At 40.2% G+C, this 21377-nt stretch overlaps 1 protein-coding gene and 1 long non-coding RNA gene across 5 annotated transcripts in view; one reads left to right on the top strand and one right to left on the bottom strand.

Annotated features, from left to right (window-relative positions):
• The window catches only part of LOC132894163 (alpha-(1,6)-fucosyltransferase-like), a 314613-nt gene that overhangs the window by 201626 nt on the left and 91610 nt on the right, over nt 1-21377 (bottom strand). For all 4 annotated transcript variants that reach the window (XM_060933576.1, XM_060933577.1, XM_060933575.1 and 1 more), the window contains one exon: nt 12341-12803. In XM_060933576.1, the coding sequence (XP_060789559.1) occupies nt 12341-12543 (203 nt within the window). In that variant the 5' untranslated portion in view covers nt 12544-12803. The remainder of the gene's footprint in view (nt 1-12340; nt 12804-21377) is intronic.
• LOC132894162 (uncharacterized) lies at nt 13574-19696 on the top strand. The gene is made up of 2 exons (XR_009655625.1): nt 13574-13719; nt 14894-19696. It is a non-coding gene; the product is annotated as an uncharacterized LOC132894162 (long non-coding RNA).

Here is a 21377-nt window from a genome sequence, read left to right as displayed (position 1 = left end):
ATCTCCAAGGACATGCTGTATGGTGAGCTTGCCATTGGCTCTAGACCTAGAGGAAGGACTGTTATTCGCTACAAAGACATTTGTAAACAGGATTTGAAGGCAAACAAGAAAGCTGTTGCTGCAGACTGCAGCAGCTGGAGGCTTGCTGTAAAGGCAGGCATTCAGATGAGTGCGCAGAGGAGAGAGGGGCAGTGGAAAGAGAGGAGAGCGCGCAGACGGCAGAGGGCAGCATCAGCACCCACAGAGCCAGGCACAGACTATAACTGCAGCAACTGCAACAGTCTACCAGTCCAGGATCGGGCTGTACAGCCACACCAGGCACTGCAACCCAACTGCAGACTAATCCTTGGCACCCACTCCATTGTCTTCTGAGACAGATGGATGCCAATAACAACTACTAGTTTAAAGAATTTGGGTACATAGCCAATTCGAAGAGAAGAACTGATTATTTTTAGAAAAGGTTCAATTGCTTCTTGTATTCATGTTTTTTATTAGACAAGTTGCTTTTTTAAAAGTTGTTTTTATTACATTATAGTATACAAGTTGAAAATTTTGAAGTTATTTCAATTTCTCTAAGGGGAATAAAATATTCTAATTGCTGATCTGATACAGTTATGTTGTTAACTACAGGGTTACTTAAATTGTCTGGCCTGAAATTAGTAGTTTGAATTTTTTTGTCCGATATTTTCAATTATGTCATTGAAGAAAATTCATGAAGTCGTTGCTGCTACATATTGCAGGTGGTCTTCTTCGTAGTTAATTTTGCTACAGCTTTAAATAGGAATCTAGGATTTTTTTTTTTATCCTCTATTCGGCTGGAGAGATACATTGATCTCGTAGCACTAAGAGCTTTTCTATACTTCAGGAGGCTCTCCTTCCATGCTAATTGGAATACTACCAATTTTGTTTTGATGCCATTTACATTCTAATTTCTGAGTGGCCTGTTTTAAAGTGCGAGTATAATCATTATACCAGGGTGATAATTTTTTTTCCTCTCTAATCGTTTTTCTTTTAAATGGAGGTACATTATCTAAAGTATAGTGGATCAGCATTCAGTTGCCTGATCAAGATCTGTGGGGTCTGACAGTGAGCCAATCAAAGTTGATGACTCTGGGAGACTACTGATAAAACTCTGAAGCAGTTGATATGAATGTATGTTTGACACAGTAGTGTAGCACGGTGCATATATTATTGCTCAGACATATTTTGGATAAGATGAGAACGATCTGAAGTAACTTCAGACTGTGCAAGTGTGACAATGTTTTCTCTATTTTATCTGAATGTTAGTATTCGATCAAGAGTGTGACCACCATTATGAGTTGGTCCTATGAGAATCTAGAAGAGACACAAACACTTTTCAGAAGGTCTTCTGGGTTACTGAAGTGAATATTAAAGTCTCCAACAACTAAGGGTTTGTCTAAGGAAACAACCAGGTCTGAGATGAAAGCCGTAAATTCACACTCAGAACATGGCCCCGGGGGCCTGTTAATAATAAATAACAGAACCGAATGGGTAGACATTTTTTGTGGCTCCATGTTGTCATTATGAAGAACTTCAATTGTACTGAATTTATAACCAGGTTTGTGTGTTACGCCTAGATAATCATTATAAATGACCACAAAGCCTCCTCCTCTACCAGTTAGACGAGGCTGGTTTATATAAACTGTAGCCAGGAGGAATAGCTTTCTTTAATGCCACATACTCATTCGGTTTAATCCATGCTTCTGTTAAATACAGGACATTAAAGTCCTGATCAGTAATAAGTTCATTACCAATTAGTGCTTTAGATGCAAAAGATCTGACATTTAATAGTCCTACCTTTAGATCAAAGGTCTCTTATTGATCTAAAGGTCTCTTTGATCTCAGAGAGTCTCCTAAAACCAGAGCTCTTCCATGTTTCTCAATGGGTGCTTCACTAAGGACAGCAAACCTGACACGTGAAGCAAAGAGGAACACTGCTCCCATGAGTGAGCCTCAGCAGTAGCTTTGTCTCTACAATTATGCTGCCAAATCGTCACCCATTCGCCTTGCCGTGAAGGCTTTAATGCTGGAGTTGGGGGTTTGCTAACTTGACCTAGGGCTTCCAGACTTTCTCCTACAGAAGCTACATTGCTCTCATTCTCACTAACCCTCTCAAGTCTGGATGCGTACCTCTAAAACTGCAATCTTCTCCATCAGAGAGTTAACTAATATGTGGCAGATCACAGAATCCAGGGACACATGTCGGCCCGGGGGCATTTTGAGTTATTGACAGATTCAGAAAGTACAGTTTCTAAGCTTTCCAATGATGCCTTCCATGTGGAGATCTGACAATATTTGAAGAATGTGTGGCCTTTTGAAAGTGTATACTTCTTAAAACAGAAAAGGGAGAAAATCGCCCTCAAAAGTTTTCCATCTCAGCTACTCTGGGTGTAGGGCGGGCACATAATGGTGCTCATTTGCATGACATTAAGGAAAGCCCTACCCCCTACTAGCTAGCACAATACTACTTTCATGTAAACAAAGATCACCACGTCAATTTTCCTTCCATGCAAAGTATGCCCAAAACAATTATGAAGTACAAAAATAAGTCCTAAAGTATACTTTAACGTTTTGTGGTTGAAAAATTACTCACACTGTAAGAAAGAAAGATAGCACGATGATGACACAACTAACCCAACACTAGTTTCATGTAAAGCCTCGGTCACAACCGGCCGTATGTGCTCCTACGGCCGGTCTACACGCAAAAAACACAAGAAACACATGGAGAGAGCGCATGAAACGCACGAGAGCGAGCGTGTGAAAAGCACGAGAGCGCGCGTGTGATGTGCTGATTTTCGAGCCGCAGACCGGCCGCAGAGGTTCTTTGTCATGTCAAACAAACTCTACAGGCGCTTACGTTTTTTTCAGGTTGCAAGACAAACTTACGGTCAACGCGCGTCTTTCTCCGTGAACGAAAAAAAACCCACAGCGATTTGGGAAACGCCAGAAATCACACGGCCAAAAAATCGTACGTCCGGTTGTGACCTAGGCTTAACCAAACCACAACACTCTCCATTACATGCAAAAATAACCACACAGCCTTAGATTAATAAACTTACCCCATCAGAAAGAGAAACGGCGCCTTGCACACACCAATGCCTCCGATGGAATGTAATCCTAGAACGGTCCGTGTATCATCCAATCATTCAAGTATTCCATTCAATCTGGAAAACGAGGTTGCGTTTTTTTTTTTTTTTACTAGAAATGGTGATCTCCGATATAAATACCGAGTGTCTGTTTGCTTCGCGGTGTTTGCTCCTCTGCGCTCTGTTTAGTAACTCATTCCATAGTGAAATCACACGCCTGTATGCAGTTAAGTAGCCATGCGCTCAACTCGGATCATACAGCTGATTCGCGGAAAAAAAAAATGACTTAAATCTTCATGTGAATGATCTATGTGGTAATTTACCCACACCCCCCAGCAGGCTACAGTCCTGACAAAAACGAGACAATTTGCAACAAAAAAATGTATGCTTTTCCAACAAAACAATCTATTATCTGAAATACTGATTGCATTCTTCAAGATCTCAACTTGCACATGATGGAAAAAAACAAAAATCACAAATTTTGAAAAAAATGCTTCTTTTGCGATTATCTCGGATTCGTTTCGGCCGACATGTGTCCCTGGATTCGGTGAGGGGTCACATATACACTTGTCACAATTAAAGCCATTACTAACGATGGAGGAAGAATGACTAAACATCCTGCACTCAGCACACTGAACAAGCTCAAGGTGTGCCATGATAAATGGATTTACATACCTTTCTCAAAGATCTGTTGCTATTAAGGCAGATCCGATGGAGATGGTGTCCGATTGCCGTCCTTGCACAAGAAGGAAAAAACTTCCAGTCTTGAGCGTTCTCAAAAAAAAAATGTAGATGCGGAAAAAGGGAAAGTGAAAGTACAAACAAAAATGAAAAAGATAAAATGCAAAAATTGTGTAATTAAATTGTAAAATTATTTGTCAAAAAATGTGAAAAAAGATTGGTGATTAAACAGCAACACTCGCAGAAAAAGACTTGCAGCAAACAAATCCAAGGAGTAGCCAGATAATGTCTTACTCAGCTCATTTATACACCCTGTCCAAAAACTTCATAGCTTTGCAGGGAAGTGTGTGTGTGTGTGTGTGTGTGTGTGTGTGTGTGTGTGTGTGTGTGTGAGAGAGTAAATTCAGATGATCTCCCCATTTCTTCCTCCTCTGGAATGCCAGTTATTTTAATACTGTAGGAGCAACACCACCCTACAGTAAGTAGTTAACTCAGTCTGAGTGATGTGCTCATTAGGGTTATGACTGTGAAAGTGTTTTCAAAATTTCTACTTTCCTGATGTTGCATTTGGTGAACTTTTACTCATATGTTACTTTTTTGAAGTTATTTTTATTGGGTCATGCAAAAACCTCCCGTGATGTTGGGTGCGGGAGGTTTTTGCATGACCCAATAAAAATAACTTCAAAAAAGTAACATATGAGTAAAAGTTCACCAAATGCAACATCAGGAAAGTAGAAATTTTGAAAACACTTTCACAGTCATAACCCTAGTGCTCATTTTCTACATTTCAGGTGGAGTGAGCTACAACGTCAAGGTCAGAACAAGTTGAGACAGTATGTTGAAACTGAAATGAAAACTGAAAATGACTTGTAAGTAATCTTTGACCTGTACTGCACTCAACAATACAACAGTACATTATTTGATGTTTTACCTCATGAATTGTATTGGTTTTTCAAAATAAACACTTCTCAATTTTGACTCTTACAACACTTTTTTTTTAAGGTTGGGACAGTAAAGCTAGTCATATTTTCCATTTCAAAATTTGCCACACATTCTCTATAGAGGGGATAGGCACCCTCTTCTTCCACAGCCATGCCTTTGTAATGTGTGCAGAATGTGTTTTTGCATTCTTTTGTTGAAATATCCCTGGAAAAGATGTTGTCTTGAAGGCAGCACATGTTACTCCAAAATTTCAATGTACTTTTCTGTATTAATACATTATCATTTCTATTCTGAAGATGACATGGTACAAAAATATGTCAAGCTTGGCTGTCAGCTGAGGTGGCATTATAATGTTGATCAATAAGTTTCAGTCAGTAACATATGATCAGACTAAATGAAAGTTAAATGTGCACAGTGTGTGTACCATCTTTATGCATATTCCATTCACACTCGCATGGAAAACCATACATTTTCACAAGCCAGTGCATTCTTAGTGACAGCCCCAAGCCCAGATAAATGGGGAGGGTTGCATCAGGAAGGGCATCCAGCATGAAACTTATGCCAAATCAACTCTGTGGATGATGAAAAGGACCTTCATACTGGATTGGTCGAGGCCCAGGTTAACAACAACTGCCACTAGGGGGAGGAGCAGTGCTACTGATGAGGAGCCCAGCCTGGAGGGCCCCAAAGGTTGCTTAGGGGGTCTGGGGGCATGCTCCCCCAGAAGATTTTGTAATTAGACAATTCAAATAGTGCATTCTGGTGGCATCTAGGGCTGACTTATGCACAACTCAACATTAATAAATTTGGTGTTTTTTACCCTGTCAAAAATGAAGCGAGCAAAATTTCAAAGGGCAAAATTAGATTTGAAATGAAAACACTTTGTAGCACGCCTCATTTTCCAATTCCTGGAAGCCAGGAACTGAATCTAGGTCAAATCACGCAACACCGTCATCTAGTGAGCAGTGCCTAGAACACGGTTTTATGTATTGACTACTTTCACATACCCATAATGCTTTGTGCCTTGGGGGGTAACCAGGCACTATATTTGTTTACCAAGTCAGATAACCGCAGTGATTTCTTTGAATTCACATGAGGAAAAATGACTTCTGATTTAAAGAATACCTAAAGAGGCTAAGTATCAAGAAGCGTGGGTAGTCAGAATTCACCGTCAAAATTTTACACTAACTGACAACACTTGACTGTGTCCTGCACGCTTCAGTGGTGGAGTAAAGTCTCACGATGCAAGTCACAAAGCCTACAACCCCTCTGTCTTTGTGTTTAGTCATAAAAAGTGCGAAAACCAAAAAAAGGACAAGTCAAAGAACTGAAAAGGACAATTTTATTAAAAGGATCAACTCCCAAAACAAAGTGGAAACAATGCAGTGCAAGTAAGCTTACATGTGCTTCCCCTTTTAGTGTTTATGTCGGTATATCGACTGTAGTATTTGGCCCTGTCGTCCTAACAGCTTCCTCCAACAGCCCAAAGATTATGACAATCTGGTAGCATATGAGCTCTAGGAAAATCAGAGTGAAGGAAATCAAAATCAACTTAAAAAATAAATTTAACAGTTCTGCTGTGTTTACAGTACTTACTTGACTGGGTGAATTCAGAGCTTGTGTTCCCATACACCAAGTATTTTGTATTTTCTTACGACTTTTTTCATCGTAACCAACACCCAGCAAAAACGATTTCACTGTGGATTCTTCTATGATCAGTGTCGATCTTTTTCAGTTCTTCTGCCAATCTTTTAACTTCTGCAGATAAGTAATTGTTGGAACACCCATTTTGATAGACAGACAAAGAAGGCTGCTGACTGTCACCCAAAGTGGAGATGTTCAAAACATTCAATACAATATTTACAAGAGTCTTTTTACTGACTGATTTCTCCAAGTCCACAGAAAAGGCTTTGTAGATTTCTTTAAGCTTTGGTTTAGTTCGTTTTGACATTTCTTTGAAGGTTTTAGGGAGATTTAAATTTGAAAGATTCCCATCAGTGTTTTAGTTTGTTTAAATTTTGGTCACCCTCCAAAGCACAAAGCATTATGGGTAATGTGAAAGTAGTCAATGGTTGCAAATAGCAGTCAGTACATAGAGCAAAACCCTTTATTTTCACTTCTGGGTTGAGTACCAGGATCATCTCGATGTATATATTTTCAGACGGGATTAGGAGATGTTTAAGTATGGAAAGGAGTTGTCTCATTAAGAAATGAAGTAGGGGGTAGACAGGAGGAGGTTGGGGGGGGGGGGGTCCTCCCTCAGAAATTTTTCAATTTTTAGATGCTCTCTGGTGCACTCTAGGCCCCATTTTCACTGCTGATAATGACCATTTTTATTGCCATTTTATGGGTGTCATCAGTTTGGGCATGAAACAGAGTGTATGGCATAATCCAAAATAATGCTAGTGTAATTAATAGCCTACACATGCAGTTGGAATGTCAGCCAATAAAACATTAATTATGAACTAAACCTGTGTGATTGAAATAGTTTATTAGTATTAAACTAACCTGCAGAGATAAAAAGCCTTTATTATTGATATTTATTCAATCATAAATGTAATGCCACATCACTAAAGCACAGAGTCCATATACACATGTTCCAGATCAAACCTGAAAACCTCAAAGTAGGGAAGGCTGTTCAGAGGGGGCAGGCTCTGTTCAGAGAATAGAACATGTATAGCAGCTACTGTAGCTGTTATCTATTCACCATGACTACTGACTAACTAATCTATTTAAAAAATAAAAATCTCACACACACACACACACACACACTTAACAAGGAGATACAAATAGATGTCCATTCCTACCATCAGCAGATTTGGAATCCAGTTCTAAACTACAAGTATCCTCATTTTCATTTAGCTTAACCTAGCAACACTGCTAACAGTGCTGTAGTGAACATCATCTGGCACTGGCACCATCTCCTGACAGTCTATCTCAGGGGTGCCCACACTTTTCTGAATGGTGATCTACCTTTTAAGTGACTGACTCAGAATGATCTACTAACTACGCACATTACGTGTCTTTTTTAAATTTACAATACCAAAATTAACACAGTGTCATACGGGCTATTTCACTAAGGTTTCACATTTAAATCACAAGCTGAATTCATTTATGATTGAGTTTTATTTCCATACCAACCCTGGAAATAACAACAGTAACATCCACAATAGAGGCTACTAATCAGCATGTGATTTCATACACAGTGACATCACATTGCTCATACAATTTAGTAGCCTACATTTATGATAAAAAAAATCCACACATTGAAATGTAACTTTTTTTAACACTACGATTTTCTTTTAACATACATACATAGATAGAGGCATTTGGCCCACAGTACACACTCTCATACTAGAACTCACTGTTCAAACTGAAACTTTCAGACAATGAATTAACTTTATGTGTACATTGCATGTAGCCTTTTTTTTTTTGCATGTGGCAGGTTCACATTACATTGCCCATAAAATTCAGGCCTACATTTATGATCAAAGTCCACACATTGAAAATGAACTTTTTTAAAACTAGGACTTTTTTTTAACATGCATAGAGTGGCAATTGGCCTACATTACACACCCTCTCACACTACAATTCACTGTTGAAACATTGAAACTTTCAGACAATTAACTTTATGCATGTAGTCTTTTTTTTGTGCATACACAGGGGCATGTTCACATCAGTGGTCAGTAGGCTACCTTATTCAGATGATGACTTGCATTGGATGGAGTCAACAAGGGATGCATAGTCCGGGATATAGCTACTGATAGCCAGTCTCAGACACGCCTCCAAATGATCGTCGGTCAGGGTGGAGCGGTATTTGGATTTTATAATTTTCATATGTGAAAAGGCTGACTCGCACAAGTAAGTAGACCCAAACATTGCAGTCAGAGATGTTGCACATTTTCTCATGTTGGGATACTTTTCTTCTGTGAGCAAACTCCAGAACTGTTCATTGGCCCTGGACTTCAGGTTAATGTCTGCTTGCAGTGTCAAGATCTCATCCTCAACTTCAGCAGAACTGAGCTGAAACATTGTTGAGATTTTGGAAGCGAGGACATCGACCTCAGCATCCTCCCGAAAAGGGAAGCACATGAACATGGCAACTGGCTCGAGTAGAGCGAAGTCTTGAAATCTCCTGTCAAAGTCTGACAGGACGGTGTCAATCTGTTCTGCATAACATGCACTGTCAAACTCCGTTGAGTCCTTTCCTTGATTATTCAGCTCAGATGCAAGGTTGCTAAAGTTTCCCAGATCATTGCGTTGGATCTTTGAAGAAAGCAGTTTAAGTTTTCCTTTGAAGGCATTCACTGTGCTTATCATATTGATCACGAGTTTCTCTTTGCCCTGTAATTCCACGTTTAGCTCATTGAGCATGTTTGACAGATCCGTTAAAAACGCCAAATCAAGCAACCAACGATCATCATTAAGTTGCTCGTATTCTGCATGTTTTTTCTCCTGAAGGAACTGCTTTATCTCGGGAAGGAGATCGCGAAATCGTTGCAGGAATTTCCCCCTACTCAACCACCTTACGTCTGTGTGAAGCAGTAGTCCTGTGTGGTCGCTGTCAGCCTCCTCAAGCTGCAAGCGGAAGAGTCGTCTTTGGAGAGATTTTGCACGGATAGAACAGGCCACTTTTGTTGCTACGTCCATGATCTCTTTCATGTTCAACATTTTCGCACACAACGCTTGTTGGTGTATGATACAATGGTAACTTAGAAAGTCAGGAAACGCTTCATCCTCTCGGCATTTGGCAACAAATCCATTACGCCTGCCTGTCATGGCTGGCGCCCCGTCCGTGGTGATAGACACCAACTTGCACACTGGAATCTTAGTCTTGTCGATAAAGTTTTTGAATATCTGAAAAATGTCCTCCCCCCGTGTGTGTGCGTTCATATGCAGAACTGCTAAAAGTTCCTCTTTTGCAGTCATATCATGAACCATCCGAATAAAAATGCACAACTGGGCTTTGTCTGTGATGTCGGTAGATTCGTCCATCTGTAACGAGAAGCACTCGCAACAGTCAATGTCCTTAGCAAGCTGCTGTACTAAGTTGTCGCCCATCATTTCGCATCGCCTGGTCACTGTATTTCCTGTCAATTGAACAGCTTTGACTGCAGACATTATTTCCGTTTTGTTTTTAAAGTCTTTAAACAACGCATCTGATGCCTCGATGAAGGCTTCCTTCACCATAACTCCATCCTGGAAACACTTTTTGTGCCTAATGATCGTGCGACTCACCCGGAACGATGCCTCTGTGGCGGCCTTGGCTTTCGACGTTGGCCGAGTGAAAAGAGACTGCTGTCCAAGAAGCTGAGACTTCAACTCCCTCACCTTTCTCTTTCTCAATTCAGTGCTTGGAGGAAAGTCAGTATCAAAGGTTCGATGAACCATTCGAAAATGTCTCTCTACGTTCCCTTTCTTTGGAAGTGCAATGCTGGATTGACAGATCAGACAGACACACTTCGAGTGTGACATCGTGAACAAGAAGTCCTCTTCCCATTCTTGATGGAAATGGTAAGTCTTCGATTTTTTTATTTGTTTACCTCCCTCATTCATTTCCGAATCATTTTTTGTAGGCTACTACACAGCGAATCGAGCTACAGCGAAAACGAAAATGCAGTGGTAAAAGGAAAGCAAGCAACAACTGGCGCTTGTCTGTAGTAGGCTATGAGATATGTTATGGTTGTTATGGTAATGGTGTAACAAACTTTGTAGCAGCCAGCAGACTGGCCTGTCTACACGTCAATCAGCGGGCACGTTATAATATCATTATGTGATAGGATGAATTGCTTTTCTGAAAACGCGCGGTTTTTTTTTTCCGTTTTTTTTCTTGCGGAGTTCTGTGAGCTACTCTCATTGGCCCTGCGATCGACCAGTCGATCGCGATCGACGTATTGGGCACCCCTGGTCTATCTCCAAAATTATACTGAAAAAAATGAAATGTGTCTTCAAGGTTGTTTATTTTTAAATTAATCTAGGCTTATTAGATAATATAATATCTTACTTAATCTTATCCAAATGTCCTGTGTTTGTGTGCTACCACCAACATCATTTCAAATGAGGCCATTGGTCCTAGTTTTTAAATTCACCGTCACACACACACAGATCATTATGGCGCGAGATCGTTATGGAAAGACTAAACAATTTCACCCAAGTTAGCATTTTGCATTTAAAGACCAACTAGAAATTAATCATGTTCAAGATCTATGGTCATTAGTCTTAAATAATAGTCTTTGTTTACCGATCTCTCCTTGTTTGGGCACCTTTTTTGTCAAATCTGGAAAGAATCTGGATAAATGTCTTTCATGCACTTTTCTCCCTCATGAGAATTTTGAAAAGTTGGCAAGTATGTATTATTTGCACTAACATTTTAATATTGAATAAACAAATCAAAATTGTGTATAATTACCTTACATCCACGCTGTGGGAAATGTTTTGAGCGAAAATTAAAACTAACTTCGAGTGAAAAAGGTGAAATAACCTGTGATGAAGTTGGCAGAGACTCTGAGGTAAAGTGAGAGGAGGCGGGAGGGGTCAAGCATCACTGCCGCCTCACAGACTCACTTTCCCGGGTTAAACTCCCACCACTCCCCCTCTCTAGCTTTTTTGCTTTGTTTTCACTGACTCAACCATTGACACTGAGTAACCATTTTGATTTGTAAACTAGAGCCGTAATTTAAACTGCTGTTTCTTCGGACGTAACAAACAAACTGAAATAAAAACCGCCCCTTCTTTTCTCCTCAGAAGGTTTAGCCTCCGATGCTAACCTTTTCACCACAGCTTTCATAGCGTCCGCATGCGCATCCAGGAAGCAACAGATGGCGCGAGGCCCCGTTGCCACGGCAACCTTAGTCACTCCACGAAAACATACCCAACTGTCACACGTGCAGTGACACCATCACCACTCACAGGTTTAATATGGGGAAAGAAATGAGCTGGGTTGTTTTTTCTTCTTCCCCATGTTTATTTACTTTAAACACACACACACACACACACCCCAAACTGATGATCAGGTGCATCTTTACGCTCGATCACGGAGGCTGCCATCTTTCAACTTTGTTTGAAGCGAGCTTACGTACAGCTATCTAACAAGCGCGTTCATTGGTTGTTACAGAGCGATGGGCCAATCACGTACCTCGTTTCATCTCAATGACGAATAGGATATGAATGCGGATTTTTGAGCGAAAAATCGGAAAAAAATTTTTTTTTAAATTTTGAGGTGAAAAAAGCGGAATTCCGCGAATTCGCGGAAAAATCACATCCCTGCAATGAGTAGTGCATGTAGACTGATCCATGTTGTGCCACCCAGTGGGTTGTGTAGTGTGAATAAGTGAGCTGTGCTGCACAGTTGTGCTGGGTGTCACACAGTTTTGTGGGAATTACAGCCAAACACAACAGAAATGAAAACCACCAGCGTAAGAAACTTGATCAGCTTAAAAAAAATTAGATGGTAAGAGACAGAAATGCATTTTATCTGTATCTTGAGGTCAAGGGTGAGGTAACTGTCCAGTCATGCATAGTGATTAACTGTGAAACCATGAAAGAAGTGGGGTGGGGAACAGAAAAGGGGCACAACAAGCAGTGAACATTTAGAAAATGCACGGACTAACCTGAGTGTCTCAGCCATTCGTCGCAGCTCTTCATTCTGATGCTTGAGCCTCTCGAGCTTAGCTAGAATTTTGGACAGCTCACGGCTGGGATGCTCAGGCTGTTCACTGTCACGCACCAGATGCCCGCCAATGTAGAACAGCAAGGTGCCCCATGCCAACAGCACTAGCATGATCCAACGCCATGAGCCTGTCCACGTCCGCATGACTCTCTCACGCTCTCCCCTCACAGCGCAGTGCTCTTGTGCATTCTCGCTTCCCACTGCTACCCCACCAATATATAAATAGGCAACAATTGAGATGGAAGAATGCGGGGTCTCAGCAATTCAAAAGGCCCTGAATTCGATGTTCTGGGTTTTCCCAATGTGGAGAGAGGATAGTCAATTTGAGTACTCTGCTGGCATTTAACTTTTCCTCATGCGTAGCATTCATAGGCCCGAGAGATCAGGAAGCACACATCCAAAACCTGTCCAAACAAAACAGTGTGTTAGAGGCATGATTACAAGACATGTCGATGCTACATGCTCGACATTAAGGACTGCAAGTGAAACATGCGTTCAGGCAAGTGGGATGTGTCCCCGACATGCCCGACCGGGCAAGTTGGAATAAGCATATTACAAACTAGCACCAGAAAAATTAGGCTTTTTGATCTTTTAGTTCAGTTCCTAAACGCGTCCCTCACTACATATCCGCCATTATGTCTTAGCTGTTTTCTTAGTCTCTGTTTCATTTACTGCTTTGCACAGAGCATTAGGGCTAAGCATGATAAACTTTTATCCCAGTTAAAAACATTAAGTGATCATGGAATCCAATCCAGTGCAATCTGCATTCAGGAGACATGGCTTTCCAAAGAGTCTGATGTTTCAATGCTAACGTTCGACAATTAATTGGTGGCACGGTGGTGCAAGTGGTTAGCACGGTCACCTCACAGTAAGGGGTGAAAGCACAGTAAACGCCCCCTTTGATTTTTACATGGTGAAATTAAATTTAGGACCTCAGTATTTCATTTTAGGTAAAAAACAATTCCATCTGTTTTTTTTATTATGATGTATTAGTCATTCTGCATAATTCTTGAAAATTTCAGCAGTCTATCTGCATAAGTAAAAATTTGGCGGCACCTTGAATATAGTATCATTTACCCATTTTTGCATGTTACCAGTGGCCCTCCTTTTTTTGTGTACATTTCATTTGATTCCTATGAGAACAATATTCAGCTGGCAGGCAACAGATGGCAGCATTTATTTACTGTGCCCCCCAGCCCTTCTGCAGTGATAGAGGCTGGACTTCCCAGCATGCTGTGGCAGCAGCCATTTTTGCTAAGAACATGTGCTCTGCTGTTACCCTTTTTCCCAGTTTTCAGCAAAAGTTGGTCCAAAGGGCTGGTAAGTAATTGTTTATGTAATAATTTGACCCATTTTGCTACTAAAGTAAAAGGTCCCTTGTTTGTTTAATAAAATCACCAGCAAAAAGCCAAGTAATCAATAAAATTTTGCCAAAGTGCCAGTTCTAACGTGTTCAAATGTCTGTCCATTACGTCAACAACTGTTTTTGGATCCTCTTAGTGGCTCTAACAAAACATTTAAAAATCTGAAGTTTAACAAATACTTTCTCCTACTGTTATTTTCCTCATACAAAGGAAAAATGTAAAAACATCTATTTTGCAATAGTACAGAGGAGTGCAGGCCTAAATGTACATGTCTGTCCATTACGTCAACAATAATGTGCAAATTGCCTTCTGACTGATTTTCAAGCATCTGTTTTGTAAAAAATATTGTACTCCTCACATTTTATGAAAAATTTGGATAAAACTTATGAATGTTTATGTGTTAGAAAGGCATAAGTAATAACTTTAGGCCTGCTTTTTGTTAAATATGCCAACAAAAATGGCTTGAAGGGCAAAATTTATTAATAAAACTGTATTTTTTGCAACTTTGACATAGTGATTCATGCATGCTTTCAATTTAGTTCATCAAAAACTAGACTTTTTAAGTAATACCATGTTAGTTCAGCTAAAAAAGGAAGATAAAAGTTTAACACTTATAATTTGCCTAATTTTTACTTGTAAAAATGCCAAAAATGTTTAAAAAATTGTCTTTCGACAAAAAGTGTACCTTATTTATATTAGCGAATATGTTTGAAATTGGGCGGCACGGTGGTGTAGTGGTTAGCGCTGTCGCCTCGCAGCAAGAAGGCCCGGGTTCGAGCCCCGTGGCCGGTGAGGGCCTTTCTGTGGAGAGTTTGCATGTTCTCCCCATGTCCGCGTGGGTTTCCTCCGGGTGCTCCGGTTTCCCCCACAGTCCAAAGACATGCAGGTTAGGTTAACTGGTGACTCTAAATTGACCATAGGTGTGAATGCGAGTGTAAATGTGTCTGTGTCTATGTGTCAGCCCTATGATGACCTGGTGACTTGTCCAGGGTGTACCCCGCCTTTCACCCGTAGTCAGCTGGGATAGGCTCCAGCTTGCCTGCGACCCTGTAGGACAGGATAAAGCAGCTAGAGATAATGAGATGAGATGTTTGAAATTGGTATTTCATGTATATGATTTGAATTTCCAGGTCACTAAAACAGCATAGTCACCATGAGATGCCATTCCCCTTGCATTATTGGCTAAGAAAGAGAAGCGCCGAGAACAGTGGCGAGCCAGTCAAAAACAAAAGTGAGATGTGGAGAAGACCAAAGTAAATGAAGCTGAACTAACCAGAAAGAGGCTTGCAGAATGTGACCGTGTGAGAGAGTGGATTGAACAAAAGAAAGCTGAAGACCCAGATGACTTCAGAGAGAAAATGAGACTTGTTAAACAGAAATATCGAGCCAACATGTCTGGTTACAAGCAGAGGTGGGTTCGACAGAAAGATGCAACAGCCAAGCAAGTAAAGCGAGCTGAAGCCTGCATGAAAAAGGAAAAGTCAGAAGCAAAAAGGAAACGGAACATCCTGAAAGTGAAGATGTGGAGGGCAAATAGAAGAACACCAACACCTGAAACTTCTCCCTCACCTACTGAATCACTCAATTGAAATGTGAAACCTCCTGTATTTTAAACTGAATTTACATACCAATTACTTGTTTTGATTTATAAAGTGTATATATTTCTGAAATTTACAGAACAATAGCTTTCATTTGATATACTGCACTTGTGTCTACTGTAATTTTCATTTTTAAGTCCTAAGGGGCCAAATATTGGGGCGTTCACTGTGCTTTCACCCTAAGGTGGTTCTGAGTTCAAGCCCAGCAGCAGGCAGGGGCCTTTCTGTGTGGAGTTTGCATGTGGGTTTCCTCCGGGTTCAAAGATATGCGGTTTATATGGGATGGCCTTGGGCTAAGGTGCCCTTGAGCGAGGCACCTAATTCCCAATTCTCATTGCTCACGTGTGCGCGCACATGTGTGTGTTCACTGCTTCAGATGGGTTAAATGCAGAGAGGAACGCTTGTGAAACACAAGCGTGTGATGAATAAAGTTGTTGTTGGTCTTCTCCTCCTCCTCATTGTATATGGAAAGGCTATAGCTGTAGCTCTCACAGCGGTGTCCTAATATACCTCCATGAAAAGTTTAAATATACTGAAAAATTATATAAGGAGTCAGATGTATGGGATGGTTTATTTATTGATGTATTTGGTGCCTGCCTCCCCAAAACACTGACCACTGGAAGCATATACCATCATGCTGACGATAGTAGTGTAAACCAGAAAAAGTTTCTACCAATTCTCAATAATCTACATAAATCTGGAGGTACTTGCCGGAGACTACAATATCAAACTGAATTCAGATGATTATTCTCATAATTTCTTTGATGAATTAATGAGCAATGGTTTTTTTTTCCAAAAATTACATTACCTACCAGGTTTACAGGTGACAGGGAGTCACTTACTGACAATATTTTTTTTGTAAACTACCAGCTGAAATCCAAGACACAGTCTCTGGCATTTTAGTTGGTAGGATGTCTGATCATCTAGCTTGTATTACAGCTGTTGATTTATTGGTGAAGGCAAAATCCTACCCCAATATTTTCTGATCTATATTTAGGGATATGTCTGAATCAAAACCTACAGGCCTTTGAGTACATCAAGTCAGTTAACTTATCAAGCAGACTATATAAGAACCCTAGCACTAATCCAAATGTTAAATTATGCAATCATCGCAGATATACTAAGAAAAGCAGTTGATAAACTTATCCCTCTGAAAACAGTCAAATATAATAAACACAAGCAAGCAGTATGGATCACACAAGGTATAATATCTTCCATTAAATTCATAGATTCCATGTATAAAAGATTAAAAATGACTGATAAGGAAGCTGAAATGCATGCACTTTTCAAGCACAACCTGAATGAGTATAATAAAATACTAAACACGCTTATTAAGCAAGCTAAAAGAGATTACTACCACAATCAAATAAATTTAAACATATTCGCAAAACATGGAGGACAATTAATGGAATTATGTGCGGAAAATCGGCTTCTAATGGCTATCCTACTCATTTCAAAATCTGTGATAAACTTGTCGCGGACAAAACACAGCAGAATATCTCAGTAACTGCGTTGTTAATATAGGTCCAACTTTAGCAGGGCAACCAAATTCTGCTGGTGGAAAACATTTCTTCTTATTTGAAAAACAAGACGACCTATCAGTTTGAATTCTCTAATGTTACCAGTGCTGAGAACCACAAAACAAAAAGATCAACATTCCAAAACCAGCTTTGGTTATGATGAAATTTCTGTAAAAACCCTAAAGTATATTTCTGAAATCATAATAGACCCAATAATGCTCATCATAAAATCAATCAACAATGGTATATTTTCTGACCTACTGAAAATAGCTAGAGTAATAGCACTATTCAAAAAAGGTGACAATGTAGTTGCAGATAATTATAGACCCATCTCCCTTCTACCTGCTATATCAAAAGTCTTTGAGAAGGTAATGTTTAACCAAATGTACAATTACTTCAAATCAAAAATGCTTTTATATAAAAGCCAATACGGATTTCGTGATGAACATTCTACAGAAATGGCATCACTAGAAATAATTGATAGAATTCTATATAATATGGGTAAGGGAGAGGTCCCCATAGCCATCTTTTTGGACTTATCCAAGGCGTTTAACACTCTTGATCCTAGGTTTTCAAAGTGGGGGCCGCCAGGGGGCGCTAGGGGGGGGCCTCAGAAAGTTGGAGGGATGATAAAAAAAATTGTGAAAAAAAAATGTTTTTTAAATAATTATTAAATATATTGTAATTAGTTTTTTAATGATTATTATAAAATATAATTATTAATAATACATCATATCGAAACGTTGTTTGCCATGCTCATCTCTCCGATTGCCTGTGACGTTGCGGTTTGCGCCATTTATCAAGCTGCTTTGCTCCTCAAGCTAGCGTATTGCTAGCGCAAAATGGACAGGTTTTTGAAGAAGAGACCGAAGGAACAAACCAACAGCCCTGCTGTGGAGGACACTGCTGCGAAAAAAAACTAAGAAGTCCTGGCCAACTAAAATCCGAAAATATGAGGCAGCATACATTAAGTATGGCTTTACAGCCATACAGAAAAATGGCCATGATTGCCCGAAATGCGTCCTCTGTCTGGAGACCCTGTCAAACAAGTGCTTAAAACCTTCGAAACTTCAGCGTCACTTGGTACAAAAACATCTGACAGATGCCGAAAAAAACAGTAGATTTCTTCAGACGCAAAGAAGAGCATTTGGTCAGGCAATCTGCTGCATTCACCCAGCAAGCTACTGTCCCCGAGCGGGCCCTGAAGGCATCATTTTTAGCCTCGTACCACATTGCTCGTGCTAAAAAAAACCTCACTCAATTGGAGAAGATCTGATTTTACCAGCCACCAAAGACATTGTCCGAGAATTGCTTGGTGAGGATGCTGCAAAAAAAAAAAAAAATCGATGCTGTCCCACTCTCTGATAACACCGTGAGCCAACAGATTGGTAACATGGCTCAAGACGCATCTGCTCAGCTGTTGGAGCAGGTGAGAGCCAGCGAATACTTCGCACTTCAGCTAGATGAGAGCACAGATTTATCCAATGAGGCCCAACTGCTTGTGTACATCAGATTTATTTCACAGGAAAGATTTGTGGAGGAAATACTATTTTGTAAAGCACTTGAAAGAAGAACTACTGGGAAAGACATTTTTCAAGTTTTGGACGATTACATCGATGCCCCGCATGTAGTGGCCACACACTGTAGTGGCCTCCATCGCGAGGCACTGGACGCAAAAAGGATGGATAACGAGTTGAATCAGGTACTACAGGAGGTTATACAAGTAGTGAATTTTATTAAAGCCCGCCCCATGAAACACAGACTGTTTACCCTGCTTTGTAATGAGATGGGCGCTCGTTTTGAGGGGCTGCTGCTTCACTCGAATGTGTGCTGGCTGTCATGGGGCGCAGTTTTGAACTGTGTCTGAGCTGCGGAGGGAGGTTGCAGAGTTCCTCTCATCTGAAAAGCATCAGCTGGCAGATCAGTTCACCGATGCAACCTGGATCCGTAAATTTGCATACATGTCAGACATTTTCAAGCATCTAAATGTACTGAATCAAAGCATGCAAGGGCGTGACACGTGCATACTCCAGGTGCAAGACAAAGTGTGTGCTTCTTCCAAAAAGATCATGCTGTGGTCAAACAAGCTCCAGGAGGGAGTTACAGAAATGTTCCCACTACTTCACCAGGAGCTGCTATCATGTGATGATTTGGGCTCCGTCTCTCCATTGATCCAGTCCCACCTGGAGCACCTCCAAGGATATTTCAAAGACTATTTCCCTGAGCTCGAAAACACACATTTAAATTGGGTTAGGAACCCCTTTGCCCCCGGTGTCGGTTCTAGTCTGGACTTAAAGTCACAGGAGGAGCTGATTAAGATGACAAACTCAGGGGATTTAAAAATGGACTTTTCGGCTCTTCCCCTGTCTAACTACTGGCTACATGTAAGAAAGGACTATCCCAGCTTGGCTGACAGGGCATTGAAATGCCTTCTCCCTTTTGCAACAACCTACTTGTGTGAGTCTGGCTTTTCAACTTTAAAGGTACTCAAAACCAAACATAGAGCACGTCTACATGTGGACAATGACATGCGTATGGCACTGAGGGAGATTAAGCCCAGGGTTGACAAACTATGTAGGAGCCACCAAGCCCATCCTTCCCACTAGTGTAAACCATCTGTCACTCCCAGACACACACACACACACACACACACACGAGTGGTTTGATTTCTTTTGTGCTGTTCTTATCAACAGTTTGTTGAAAAGTTTATTGTTCAGTGAGAAAATATTTGTGTTGAAAACATGTTAGTTAATAATATTCTTATGCTAAACAAATGTAACAATTATTGAATATTGAATAAAAGTAAGAGAAAATATTCTAAGAGTTGATGTTTCTTTACATATTTTGTAGCACTGTCTGTGGGTTTGCAAAGGGGGTCCCCGGCCAGAAGCTAATGCTGTTTGGGGGGGTCTTGGCATGGAAAAGTTTGGGAACCCCTGCTCTTGATCACACTATTCTTTTAGAAAAATTCTCTTTCTATGGTGTTGCAGGGACTGCAAACGATCTGCTAACAAGTTATCTTACAAACAGGGAACAATTTGTTGATTTTGATCACTGTAAATCATGTATGGCTGATATAACTACTGGGGTTCCTTCAGGGTCTGTTTTGGGCCCACTTCATCATTTATATGAATGATATTTCAACAGCGAGTGATATTTTCAACTTTATTTTATATGCTGATGATACAACCCTATTAAGTACACTTGGTTCCTAACTGAGGCACACATTAATAAAGAATTGCATAAAATAAGTATTTGGTTGGAGGTCAAAACAAAACTGATGTTTCATTCACCCCAGCACACAGTTCATGTTCCCAATGTTGCTTTGTATGGCACAGTTATAGAATGTGTTGAAAGCTTCAATTTCTTGGGTGTGACTTTAGACAGATGTATGAAATAGAAGCTTATGTACACAAAGTGTCAATTTCCAGAACCATTGGTGTACAATTAATTAATTAATTAAAAATTTAAAAAGGGCCTTCCCACACCATATGGCACATAGGGCGGTGTCATTCTCTGTTTCTGTAGCCCTCAGCCTCTCGCCTATTACATAGATAGGATTACGGTGGGGGAGCTAGTCCACTGGTAACCTCAAGAGTTTGACTTCCCACTTGCATCTGTACGTATTGCAGCATGCCTTGCCAGATGGCAGTAGGTACCATTTTTATGATGGTCTTTGGTGTGACCCGACCTCGAGTAGAACTCACGATCTCCCAATCGAGAGGCGGACATGCTAACCACTAGGCCAGCTCGCAGTTAACTAAGCAGGTTAAAAGCAATGTTGCCTGAGGAAACATTATTTACTATCTATAATGCTCTTGTTCAGCCACACAATGTATGGACTTCTGAGCTGGGGCTTTAATACCAATAGGATTTTCATATTGCAAAAGAAAGCAATATGCTTAATCACTAAGAGTAAATATAATGCTCATACAGAACCACTCTTCAAGAGATTAAAGGTATTAAAAGTTTAAGATCTGTTCAGAGTTTATATGCTCAAATTATATTTCAAACATGCTCATAATAGTTTGCCATGATATCTGCAGGCTATGCCTTTAAGGCTCAATAATGAGGTGCATGGGTACAACACGAGATAGAACAGAAACCTATTCAGAGATAGAACAGATAAGTTTGCTGATAGGAGAGTTAGTATACAAATATGTAAAATTGTGAATGAGACTCCAGTTGTGGTCAAAGAAAAGGTTAATACCCACTGCCAAAAAGGGTTTGCTAATTATGCAAAGAACTACATTCTAGAAAAGTATAATGAATCCTGTGTTATTCCTGATTGTTATATGTTTGTATGTCATAAATACAGATGCCACTGATGGTATATTTTAATGTTGCTGGATACTGCATGATGATTAAACTGTTTATATGTATTTATGTAATGCTCATTTCTAAAATTATGATATACCTAGTTATGTATTACACTTGTATTGAAGTCATTATTTTCTGTTGAAAAAGTCCAAGATGGCGGCGCGCGTGGTTGCAGC

The sequence above is a fragment of the Neoarius graeffei genome, chromosome 11, assembly GCF_027579695.1.
Source record: "Neoarius graeffei isolate fNeoGra1 chromosome 11, fNeoGra1.pri, whole genome shotgun sequence".
NCBI lineage: Eukaryota > Metazoa > Chordata > Actinopteri > Siluriformes > Ariidae > Neoarius > Neoarius graeffei.
Note: the sequence above shows the minus strand (reverse complement) of the source record. Positions and strands in the feature narration are given on the sequence as shown.